General features: G+C 42.5%; 1 protein-coding gene across 1 annotated transcript in view; it reads right to left on the bottom strand.

Moving 5' to 3' along the window:
- The window catches only part of VAT1L (vesicle amine transport 1 like), a 142,809-nt gene that overhangs the window by 63,237 nt on the left and 66,437 nt on the right, over positions 1-13,135 (bottom strand). Inside the window, exons 5-7 of the mRNA XM_081031343.1 lie at positions 9,396-9,499; positions 7,186-7,241; positions 3,301-3,495 (exon numbers count right to left, since the gene is read on the bottom strand). Coding sequence (XP_080887469.1) covers positions 3,301-3,495; positions 7,186-7,241; positions 9,396-9,499 — 355 coding nt within the window. The remainder of the gene's footprint in view (positions 1-3,300; positions 3,496-7,185; positions 7,242-9,395; positions 9,500-13,135) is intronic.

Genomic DNA, 13,135 nt, shown 5'->3' with positions numbered 1-13,135 from the left:
TACTCAGTTCTTGAGACCATCCTGACTTAGCTCGAGCATGCGTGGAGCTCCTCTTTCTGCAGCTGCTTTACACATGTCAGAGGGCTGGTCAGATCCTCTCTGATGAGAGCTGAGCTTAGTTTGGTGTCCCCTACCCATATTTCTTAGTCGGACAAAGATCTTCCTTGGATATCAGACTTCTGCAGCTGGAGCCAGGGACCCTGCCTACCAATTTCTGCTTCTTCCCTTGTGGATAATATCCTTGGGAACACAATGTGCTAACCCTGACCTTTTAGCACCTTCCCATGGGACTTAAAGTAAAAGTCACATTTCCATCTGGCCCCTGCTGACGTAGTCAGGCTCTCCCGGCACCATGTCCTCTTTCACGTACAATAATCCAGGGAAACTGGACACATATCCATTCTTTGAATCCACCAAGATCTTTTTTCCCTTGTCCCTTTGCTTTTGAGGGTCTCTCTCCCTTGTATGCTCATCCAGTTGTGCTTTTCTTTGCCTTTGTGATGTCCCAGCTCAAATGACACCTAACTTTCCCTTCACTCTACAGCATGCATTCTCAATGGGAGTGGTCCTAACTCCAGAGGGGTAAAAATTGGTTCTTGGAGGATGAAAAAAATCTTACTCTTTTAATGTATAAAGCAGATATACATACAGGACATAAACAGATAAATAGATGACAGGTAGGTAGATAGACAAATATAGATAGATAGATAGATAGATAGATAGATAGATAGATAGATAGATAGATAGATAGATAGATAGATAGATAGGTGGTATACCTAGGGTGTTAAAATTTCACAGGAAGGGGGGTTCATTAGGGAAAAAAAAGGTCTAAAAAGGCTCCTTAGAGGGGTAATAATAAAAAAGGTTGAAAAACACTACTCTATGGAAACTTTCTCCCCCCTCCCATTTACTTACCAATATACACCCTAATTTAACTCCTTCCAAGAACTTTTTATAGTTTGTGAATATCTTGCTTATTTATGTTCCCTTCAGTATTTTCTGACCCTCCCCGCCTCTCTGAATCTCAGCTCCATGAAACCCATGGATCTTGGCCATCTGGTCACCATTATATCCCCAGCCTCTACGTGCACAGTGCTGGGCATGTGGTAGTTATTGAATGCATATTTAGTGATCATTTACCTCTGTGACCAGAGACTGATCTCAAGTACGAACAAGGAACCACTGGGGCAACTGGATTGCTCTTGGGTTTCTGCCTTTGTTTAAATGCTGTCACATACTCTGGTTTCTCTTCAGATCGTATAAATCTTTTGCCTTTTAAATGCTGTCAGATTTGTTGGGTCTCTTTTGGGCACTGAGTTTAAGTATAAGCCCTTTCTTCGCCCCATGGTCAAGTTCATCTCTTGTCCCTGGTCTTGACTATGGCCAGTTTTCTCTCCTTCCTGACCACTGAGAACCCAATAACCGTGTAGTTTAGCTGTACTCTATGGCACTGAGATACCGTAGTGCAGGGGTATCCAAACTTTTTTCAACATTTTTCACCAAGGGCCACATGCGGTAAAATACACAAACAGCCAGGCCACTCACTCGAGGTAAAGTACGTATTGCCTCACCTGGTTTATTTAAGTAAACTAAATATATTTCTGGAATTTGCTGTGGGCCAATTAACAATGGATTGCGGGCCACAGTTTGGACACCCATGCCATACACCCATGCCATAGTGAATATCATACAGACGTCTGACTCTTTAAGTTAAAAACATTTTTTACAAAAATGTAGTGATAGGCTAACCATCTTGGAAATTACACAGCAGAAGACGTGAATGATTATATGATTTGATTTAGCAAAAAAATTGAATCACAGTGAGCATATGCATTAGAAAATAGACTGGAAGGAAGCAAACCAAAACGTTAACAATGTCATCCATCTCTGGAATATGGCCTTGCAGTTCATTTTCTCCTTCTTTTAGTGAATTTAGGAGTTTCCAACAATAAGCATTTCTTTCTTTTATCATAAGAAACAAGGGTTTTGGTGGTTGGGTTTTTTAAGACCACTCGTGATGCTGTTGTATCAGAGAGACATGGTGAGGCACACCCCTGGTCCGTGGCTCCAGGACCAGTCCATTTGGTTACACGGTGACCCCCAGAAAGCTTTTTAAAGGAGGACTTCTGTCCTTAGGGAAGCCATAGGATTAGGCCAACCTAGTCCATTAGGCAAATACTGTGTTTCCCGGAAAATAAGACCTCACCGGAAAATAAGCCCTAGCATGATTTTTCAGGATGACATCCCCTGAGCAAAAGCCCTAATGTATCTTTTGGAGTAAAAATTAATATAAGACCCGGTCTTATTTTCAGGGAAACACAGTAGCACCGATTTTCTTGCCAGGAGAGCATCCACGAGCTGTACCACAGAACTTCATATTTGTTAGATTTTTCAAAGGTGTCGTGACTTCCAAAAGTACTTGTATTATAAGTACTCGCTCATGCAAAATATAAAACCAAACAGAAAAAAAAATGACACATTCCCACATATTTTAAAATATTCCTCATGGGTTTCACGGCGCTCTGAAGCCAAGATTATAAAATCCTAGTTTAGGGAGATTTCTTAGTGAAATGCCTCTTGAAACTTAGGCCAAATCTCTTTATTTTCTCCTCCCAGACAGCTGTCATGACTGGTTTCCAAAACTTCCTTTGTCTGAAGGATTTTTTAAACCCTGTCTCCTCCCAGCACATCCCACCTGAATGAAAACAACCAGTTCATGATTCAGTATCCTTCAGAGTTCCATTAGGCGTTGTTAATTTTTTTCATAAGCAAGGGATGGTTTCATATACTAGAACTTTTGACACTAATAAAATTAATGAAAACAGTCCAACAGTAGATGCGACAATTCATCAATAATGACAATGCTCACCGTGGCAGCTAACATCTTGCAGGGACCCCAAATATCGGGGCTCGGCACACAAATTATTTCAGCTCTGAGCCCTTGTCTGCCCTGATCGTGACCTCTGACCACAAAGTGACAATATAAATGACGCTGGAGCAATAGCCGTGCGGTCTTGTAACCAAGGTGAATCGTCTACATCCATTAAAATTCGGCGGCCTACTTGGCAAGGGTTCATGGTACAGAAGGTACGGTGAGGCATGTGGTTTAAGAACCACCGGGGAACGTAAAGTATTTCTTGCACCCAAAGCACGATACTATGGAACAATGACTTTTCGGACCCTCCTTTAAAACAAACCTGGTGAAAAATCATTTAGTAAAAGATTGTATCTGGCTGCCCAAACCTGACTGGACTAAAAAGAAGAGATTTTTCACTGGGGGAAAAAAATCACCGTTCTTACCTCCTCCAGAGCCCACAGGGAATCCACAACGGGCTTGATCTTCTTCTGGGTGTAGAGCCCTATGAGTGTGTCCACCACTCCTCGAATGAGGCCAGCACGGCCCTGTTTGAAGAGCAGATTTAAAAGGGAAAACCCCGCGATGACTTTGTTCTCTTCATAGAGCTTGATGGGGTTCACTTTCTCAACCTGCCACCACTGGAAGGAGAGAGGGGGCCAGGTTACAAGGACGCAATGCCAGGCCACGTTCTCAGCCTGGCGGGGAGAGACCAGGGCTGCAGTTGGCCAGATTCTAGCTGGCCACGAGGTAGCTCTCGTTGGTGTACTTTTTAGAGCGTCTGGCTAGGCATTGCTGCAAGTGCAAAGGAAGGGACAGACAGCGATGCTTCTGAGAAGAACTCAGGTTCTAGCTGGGAGAAAGAGCCCTTTGCAAAACAACCACGAGACCACATGGAGTTGGAACCCTGAGGCATATGGTTAGCACCATCGGGTCTGGAGTAGAACTCTGGCTCTACAACTTGCTCCCTGTTATTCTCTGTGCTTCACTGTTTTCAACTACATACAGTGGCAGGATATTGTCTCTGATGTATCCTGGGAGAATTTAGTGTAAAGCACTTGATTTAGTGAATGGTGGTGGTGGTGATGGGGTGGGTGAAAGGAGCAGCGTGGCAGAGAATTACACACTGTGGTGGGGCCACAGTGTGGTGACAACTCTAACTGTAGGAGCAGCTTTCCTGGTGAGGAACAATGACAAGGCTGGAGGGGGGGAAGGAATGCATCAGCTAAAGAGGAGTAAGGAAATGTAATATAGGAAAAAGGAACAGCATGATGGAGTAATGAAGCCATAGTGATGGCACTAAGTCAGTGGTTCTCAACTGGGGCAGTGTCCCCCACCCCAGGGGACATTTGGTAATGTTTGGGTGTATTTTTATTGTGGAGGAGATCTACTGGCCTCCAGTATGTAGAAGCCAGGAATGCTGCTAAACATTCTACAGTGCAAAGACAGCTCCTCCCAACAAAGAACTATCCAGCCCAAAAGGTCAATAGCACGCGTTGAGAAACCCTGGACTAAAGCCCTCTAGGGGATATACACAACGGGCAACAATGGCTGCCCCTTTTCCAGTCTTCCTTCTCCCCACATCAGACATGAAAATAAGTAAATAATCCATTAACAAACTATAGAAATGGTTATCCAACTACTTCGTGCTGATTTAGTTGTATTTCTTTTGGTGCTGGGTAGAATGTAGAGTGTCCAAGTTCCAGTTTCTGGAGGGTTCTGAGAGGTGAAATGGTTAATACCGGTTTAATATAGGAGGCAAAAAGGAATGGGGCTGGGCATTTATGAACATTGACAATATTTGTGTTATTTCTCTGTTTATTTATATCCTGCCTCCTTCCAGGATTGAAGAAGTTCAAAAGAGGAAAGGTCTTGAATTTTTTTTTTTAAATGGGAAAATCATGTTGTTAGGAAAATAAGCGTGAGAAAGACAGGTCCAAAACAAGCATCCAGCTCGTGCCCCAAATTCTTTCCCAGTGTCCATTCCCCAAGGGCCTGAGGGTTGGTTCCAGGAGAGCCATGTAATTTGGCCATGGGCTCCTTGCCACAACAGCAAAGGTAAAGAAATGATTAATAACTTGATTGAAAATGTATCTGCCATCCCTCAACAAATGTTCGTGAAATTTAAGGCTGGCCGAATGTACAACAGCTACACAGCTGTGGTTCAGTGAGTGCTAGAGCCACATGCCTGGTTTTGAATACCAGTTCTGTCACTTCCCAGCTGTGCAACTTTAGGCAAGTCACTTAACCTTTCTGTACGCAGTTTCCCAACTGTGCCTCATGGGGCCATTGTAAGGAGTAAATGTGTTAATACATACAAAATGCTTAGCTCCGTGTCTGACATATACTGGGCGCGCTACACATACAAACTATGTTTATTATCATATTAAGTTAGAAGGGATGGTTTTGATTTTGTGAAATTGTGAATTTGGAGTCAGACTGCTTTGTATGGTTAACTTCACCTGTTACTATCATCATCGTTAGGGTCTGAAAGCAAACAGCATGTCTGACAAAGAGTGTGCACAAGCTTTGCGGGAGTTTTAAGGTGGAACATAATTAACATAGCTGAGAAAGAAGTTACTGTATGATTCCAAATATGCCTTTTATTTCTAAGCCTTTCTTGCATGTATGGAATAAAATTCCTTTCTGGAAACTTCCAGAACAAAGCCATCATTCCATTCCTTGGCATGCCCTTTCTTCAGTTTGCTTCTAACTCACCAACCAGAATTGGACCAGGCCTCTGAAAGGGAACAGTCTTCATTCTTGACCTCCAACTATAAAGCATTCTGGTAATCAGCACCCCTGTTTTGGGGCAGGAAAATCGCAACCTCCATCCTGACTGTGTTTTTGTGAGCACCTTCATCCAACCTGGCCACCCTGAAATTATTTTATTAACACTGTGTGTTGTGATTGTGCATTTAGGAAAGAAAGGAAAAACACTTTTTCCAAGTCTGTGTAATTTGGGACCAATTTGGTGACCCATGGCAGGCTGTCAGCATCATGGTAATTACAGCCACAGCAACAAAGCAGCTGTGAGTGACACAAAGCCTATCTTCAGGGGATATGCTCCAGACAGCATCCTTCATTAGACTCCATTCTTGCTCCCTGTTTATTCTGTAGTTGAGATGATCCTTGACCAGAACTTCAAAGTTCAAGTGCAAACAGAGGTCCTTTAATTCTAATCTCATGGGGCAGGAAGTACTAATCATTCAGAATCAGGGAACGTTTGGGGGAATGATGCCTTTGGCAGCCAGTGTTGGCACTCAGGAGGCATGAGAATACCCACTAGCCACACTTAGAATGAATTCTAAAGCTCTTACCATGGCTTTCCCTGACCACCCTATTCAAAATGCCTCTCCTCTATCCTGCCCTTTTTTATTTCACCACCTGTTCTTATTTCCTTCAGACCCTTTATGACCATTGACAATGATGTTATTAATATGTTTTGCTTATTTCAGTTGTCTCCCTCATTATTATGTAAGAATCACCAGGGCTTACAATGTACTTCTCTCATTCACTGTGATACCTGGTGCCTGGCACAAAGCCACAAATACTAGGTGATCCTAAGATGCTGGCAGAGTAAGTGAGTGAATCATCCATTCTGCAGTGGCCGTTTAGGAGGCTGGGAGGAGAGAAGACAAGCTCTTCTGAGAAGCAGCGCCCCTCTGTTGTCAGAGGGAAGAGGGTAAAATTGAAGTTCAAGCCCAGATTAGCTTAATTCTAGCAAGTGTAGCTCTAGGTGGGAATGGAGATCCTATTAGGTTCATAATGGGGTGAATGCCCAAGCATGTGGCTTTTCCATGGCAGACAAAGTAACCACTGTATTTAGAACATGATTACCTAAGACAGTGGTTCACAAACATGCCCATGTCTAAAAATCACCCCAGGAGCTCGCTCAAATTGTAGGATCCCACTTGTATCTCTAACTCAGTAGGATGGGGATGCAGAGAAATCTCAGGTACCTGCAGAAACCTGGTCAGAAAGTGGCCAAACTCAAAGGTTGGCCTCTCCACGGAGCAAATAAAATACACTAATGCTAAGTTCCTTTTCGGCCATGATTAAAAACACGTAAGCAATCTTAGTTGAAATCAAAATACTGTAAAGCTTTCTGGAGTTTCACTGACGTTCCCACATGTCTGCCTCATTTAGACAAAAGTAGTCCCAGTCACGGTCCTGCCCGTGTGTAGTGAGCATGATGGGAATGCAGGCTTCACGGACGAGGAAGGACAAACAAGGTTCCGGTTAGTAGGTGAATGTCCTTAAGATGGAAGAGCTCACAACATGCAAATCACTACATTGCCATAGTACGTGAGATGTGCATGGATACTTACTGATTTTGCAAAGCTAAAGAAGCTCTTGGTCTCTCCAGTCACCATGTTGGATGAACCTGAAAACAGAAGATTCCCAAATCAAACTACTGCTAATGAAATTCACCATCTCTTATTACGCATGGAGGAATGGCAGTTGTTTGGTCCAAGACTATCAAGAGCTTGAGTCAGCCTGGAAAAAAAAATGATGATAACGGAGGGAGTGGGTGGTGTCAAGTTGACTTAATTTTAACTAAAGATCACTGGATCAACGAGGAAGTAACATTTCTCAAGGTGACTATTTCATTACTTCGGAAACTTGGGCATATGGTAAAAATGTGATCTAAGCCAACATTCTAATAAAATGATAAGTTGCTGAAATGTCTTGTTGGTTCTGTTCTTCGAGACTGAGAAATGAACTCTTATGTAAGCTTTCTTTATGGTTTGAATTTGATCCCTGGGCAAGTGACAGGTTTGGGGTTCTGACCTAGGTGGGGAGAGGTTGGGCTGAGCTAGAATTTAGATAGATGGAAAAAAACGGGGTACAGAGGAGCAGAAGAGGATGAAACACGTTCAGAAGCCACAGAAATAGTGTGAACAATGTGTTAGCTCCAAAGAAGTCTGAGCAGAAAGGTAAAAATTACTTGAGGCAAATGGTGTGAGAAATTGAGCTTTGTTAATTGGAACGTGCACTATTTAGAAGGAAGGTGGGAAATGAAGTTGGGAAAGATTCCCTAAGATGCTCTTATAAAGAGAAAAGACCCCTCTGGGGGGTTCCTAGAGGGGGTGAGTGAGAGGGCTCTTCACAGTTCAGTTACCATATTGGGGTCTTTTCAAGGACTTTCCTTCCTTGTCCCCAAAGAATTCGGAGAAAGTCCTTCTCAGAGAACTGCTGTTTAATGAAAAAACAGTATATATTTTAAACTTAATAGTTTGGCCCGAGTAAACTAGTAGGCCGTCAGTTAATCCCTGTTTCTAATTTTATGTAGTGACTACCACCACACATCATAGTACTAGGCTGAGACTACTTAGTAGACAAGTAATCAATATAATGAATTAGACACTTGTAATATAATCAAGTTGTATTCCACCAAAATGAAATGAAACTTGGGCAAAATCATAATCGGTAAATAAGTAAGGATGAATAAATTGTCCATCTGCATTTGACTTGTGTGTTAGTCATACCCAGTATCCTTACATTATGCACTGATGCTCAGCGCTTCTTTTCTCAATAATAAAATTTAAAAAATATGCATCTACTGCTAAGGACTTTCAAATACGTGACCACTATTGAAAATACGGAAATGCTCCAGCAGTGATAAGCTTATTTCCTCTCTTTCTTTTATAAGATTTAATGACAACAAAAAGATGCTTGAATATTTACACCTCTCAAATGTCTCTTTTATAATCTCCTCAACTAATAACAGGAAAATTGAGTGTTGTCTTTTTTTCTGAGTTATACAGAGCCCCAAGGCTCAATTTTCTATCATACCTACAGGGCAAAGAGGTATCAAAAATCTCAAATGTTGGAGAATCCCACTATCATTCTGCTTTGGACTGTGACATCTGGCTTCAGATAGGCTTTTTTGACTTCATGGCAACTAGCATTTAAATTAGTTTGCATGTCTCAAAAGAAGAGAAGAAGAGGGAGAGGAGGCTATGGGGTCTCGTTCTGCTAGAAAAAAACGACTCCCAGATGTCTTTCATAAATCCCCCCAAACCCAAGACTCAGAAGCAGATCTGTGCTCAATCCATCCAGGGCTTTGGTCTTGATTGGGACATACAGGAGTAGTTTAGAGGTAGGAGAGTCTGTACTTTGTAATTTCACCTCCAATACTGAAAAACCTCCCTTAAACCGCCCCCCATATCTTAGCCACTCCTCTCCATCCTACTGTGGGTCCTTCATTCCTTCATTTTTTTGACGTTCCTTTGAAGCCATTAATATGTGCCACCTGTGCCACTTTCCATGGGTCCAGTTCCATCCCAGTGACTACACGGGCTTGGCTTTACCCCTTTTGGAATGAGACGTACTCATGGGAATATCACGGCAGTAGGTGCATATGTTACTTTTATCATTGAAAACAAGTAATGGCACTAGCAATATTATGGGAAACATCCAAAAATTAAACACCCTAATCTCATTCCCCTAACATAGCAACATGCTTCATTTTTCAGAGCCTTTGTCTGTAAACACATGTGCAGTGACCACGTCCCCGCTACAATTTAGCACTCACCATATAAAATGTAGGTTCCCAGGGGTTTGAGAAGGCTGAGGCCTTTCCCCGTGTTGTCCCCACAGAGGCAATCCAAAACAATGTCCACTCCTTCAGCAGAGATTCTGCATGGTGAGAAGACAAAGAACAATACTATAAGCTGTCAAAGACCAAACAGTCGGTCCCTTTCCCTTGCTGTGCCATATTGTTTACTCCAGAATCAGGAAGTAGCTCTCAGAGTAGCAGCGAATTGGGCAGAGGCCTGGGAGGTGGATTTATCCTGCTGGGTCCAACTATAAGAATTTCACAAAGCTGGAGGCAGCTAAGAATCTGGCTGGTGACTGATATCGGGAACCAGCCTGAGCAAGGAGAATAAGCATGGATGTCACAGTGAGACAGTCTGTTTGTATCTAGCTGCCTCATCAGCTTCTCTAAGCCTTAGCTTTGTCTTTTGTAAAGTAGAACTAACATCTTTCTTTGTGCTAATAATGAAGTGATGGGACAAACGAAATGCTTGGCCCGGTGCCAGCATTAGTTGCGACTAATAACATAAGACCCAATCTTATTTTACTATAAGACTTATAGTAAAATAAGACTGGGTCTTATATAATATAATAAATATAAGACTGGGTCTTATGTTAATTTTTGCTCCAAAAGACGCATTAGAGCTGATTGTCCGGCTAGGTCTTATTTTCGGGGAAACAGGGTAACAGTCACCCCACAACTCAGTCGACAATTAACATTTGTGGAGGTTGAATGATGCGCCAAGCAAGCTCTGTCCAAGGTGCTGGAGATACAGTGGTGAAAAAAGCAAACATGTTCCCCATCTTCCTGGGGCTTCTGGTCTCATAGGGATTGGCTTTCTTCCCTCCCCACATCCCTCCTCAGTGAAGCTATCAAAGGCACATTAATTTAACTTGCAAACTTCTACTTGTCTAATCTCCAGGTTCAATCTAAAACATAGTCTTAGAGGAAAAGGGTTAAATAGAGAGGATCTTCCTATAGCAATGGAAGCTTCCAGACTCAAGAGAATCCACAAACCTTCTGGACATAGCATTGGTTCTCAAGAAATAATGATGGATTGTATGAATTAATGATTAAATGGATACGTAAATGAATAAATGAAAGGAATGAAGAAAACATATTAGACTAGTATTCCACATCTCTCTACCTGTGCTTCCTTCAAAGGACACATTTTCTGAATTCTACTATATACCAGGAATTTCATAATTAATCATCATGACCAGCCTATGAGACAGGCATTTTTAACTCCACCTTTTTGGTGAAGAAATGAAGGATCACAAAAGCGATGCCTTTCCCAAGCTTATATAACTAGCACAGCTGGAATTTAAAGGCCGGTCTAGTTTAACAGCAATGCCGATGGCTTTTTCACCGCTCTGAATTTAAGACATAATAAATGTTCAGACCAGTATAATTATGGAAGCACTGCTTTAGCAAGCAGCTCTGGGGAGCCATCAACTTAATTTAGTCTTTGAAGAATTTGGGCTTAAACTTTGTCTTTTAAAATAAATACACATATATGCAGAGTTAGACCATGTTTTTCCACCCAGGCAGGCCTAGAGGTTTCTATTTTCAATCTGTTTTGTTTTCATTCTAGATGATAGGAGATGTCCAAGGTCAGGGTCCTACACACTTGCCCTAAATTTCCAGCCACTGAACAAACATTCAGGAAGTGTTCACTTTCTGTGAGGCTCTGTGTGTGCTGAAATGGGAATACGCAGATGGAGGCTCAGTTTTATTCCTACCATCTAGTAGCTCACAAGCTCCTGCTAGCAGCTCCTTTCAATGGAATGATTGTACAAGCAGAGCAAGGTAACTTCTCAGACACAGTGTCATCCTGATTTCTAAGGTCCCCAGTTTCTGGGGGTGTCCACCTTGCCTGTACATGTCTAAACATAATTACATAAACACGGAGAGCGTGAGCACAGAGGGCCAAATACCACACTTGCTATGTCTGCCTTCTCTTGTCATAAATCTCTGTAGATTTTAAACAAACACCAGTAGCCCCAGTGCAGGAATTCTCTGGGCCAGATTTAGGAGCAAGATATTTTGGAATTGCTGGCCTGAGACTTACACGTCTGTCCTCCCTCGGTCCCCAACCCCTTTATTCTGAATGCCACCTCTCTGCTTCCCACCCACCTGGATCAGTGAAGAATTTCTCTTGAATGGTGGCAGGTCCCATACAGCCGTTACTGGCAGAGAAACCCTTCCACTTTGCCAAATTAATTCCGCTGAATTGTAACTTTTATTTCCGATTGGATCCTTGGCTCTCCCCTCAGTTCTCTTTCAGAATTCCCTTTCCTCTGAGAACTCACCTGTGCCGTAGCTTTAACCATCACCTCCAAGCTTATGATGGAGGGATACGCTATTCCAGGCACTGCGTGGACAGTGCCTGGCACACAGTATGCTTCTTAGCAAATGTTTACTATTAGTGGCTTCCACATGTACTTAACGATACCATCTCTAGAAATTCTTCATCACTTTCTCTTTCTTTTCCCCAGCTGATGGCACTCTCAGTAATTTCCACTAAGTCTCAGTTTCTGTAAATGAGAAAGGTTCACTTGCAGGATTGTCTGAGGTCCACATAAAATGGTCTAATCAAAGTGCTCAGCAGAGTGATAGGAGACTAGCAAAGCCTGGTGGTACTATCCACCTTGCCCTGGGCTCATTCTCCTTGCCTGGGACTCCTCCCAACTTCCTCCTCTGCCTACTGAATGATTTCAAGCACCCCTTTTCAAGCATCCCCATCTTTCAAGCAGCCCCCTCAGGAGCTGTCCACCCTGGCACTCTCTCTGGTTTTTCTCTCCTCTTTATTTTTGTGGCTCTTATCGTCAGCTGCCCACGATTCAAGGCTTCTAACTCTTCCACTTGTTTTTAAGCATAGCCATCTCTCTCCTCCCAAAGAAGGAGAAAGTGATGTAAAGGTTAGGTCTGTATCATAAATAATTGTTCCCTAGTCTCTGTACAATGCCTGGCTCAAGGCTGAGAATGTGTGCAAAAGCAGCTTACAGAATAAATGGTTTGTAAAAGAGTTTTCATCTCAAGGAATTCTGTTATTATTTTTTCTAGTTTACCACACACATAATAGTATAACAAATAATATCCCATGATCAAAAAAATACAGAGAAATGGCTCTACATTCCACTCCTATTGCATGTTAGTGGTTGGATTTTTTTTTTTCTCCCTTTCCTTTCTTTTTCTGTCCTTTTGAGCCAACAATTTATACAAAGCCGCGATCACAGTGTGGATGGAATTTGGCATTCTGCTTTCTTCACTCACTATGCTACCACGGTTTTTTTTTTTTCTTTTTCTCCCGTTTTGTGACAGTCTTCATAGTTATCTTTTTTTAGAGGCTGCATAATACTCAAGCGTGTGGGTGCGGCATAATCCACTGAACCGTTTCCTTTCTGTTGATAATGGAGGCTGTTTCTGCATTTTCACGATTGCAGGCAATGCTACAATTCACCCCGGCATATGCTGAGCACCTCCAGGGAATCAGAAGCAGTGCTTGGCTCTGCAGTAGGCGACTCTGCAGTAGGCGACTGTGGACCTGTTGCTTTTCTCTTCTTTTTGATTATTTCCTGAGCTTAGAATTTGTGAGACAGAGGGCATCAACATATTTGCAGATTCCCAGTCATTTTTAGCCTGATTCTAGGGTCTCTACTTAGAAACACAAAGAATTGTTGGAAATCCTATTTGAAAGAAGGTGATAGTGAGGTAGGTCTCAGATGCTGTTGCCT

The sequence above is a fragment of the Rhinolophus hipposideros genome (genome assembly GCF_964194185.1).
Source record: "Rhinolophus hipposideros genome assembly, chromosome: 21".
NCBI classification, from domain to species: domain Eukaryota; kingdom Metazoa; phylum Chordata; class Mammalia; order Chiroptera; family Rhinolophidae; genus Rhinolophus; species Rhinolophus hipposideros.
Note: the sequence above shows the minus strand (reverse complement) of the source record. Positions and strands in the feature narration are given on the sequence as shown.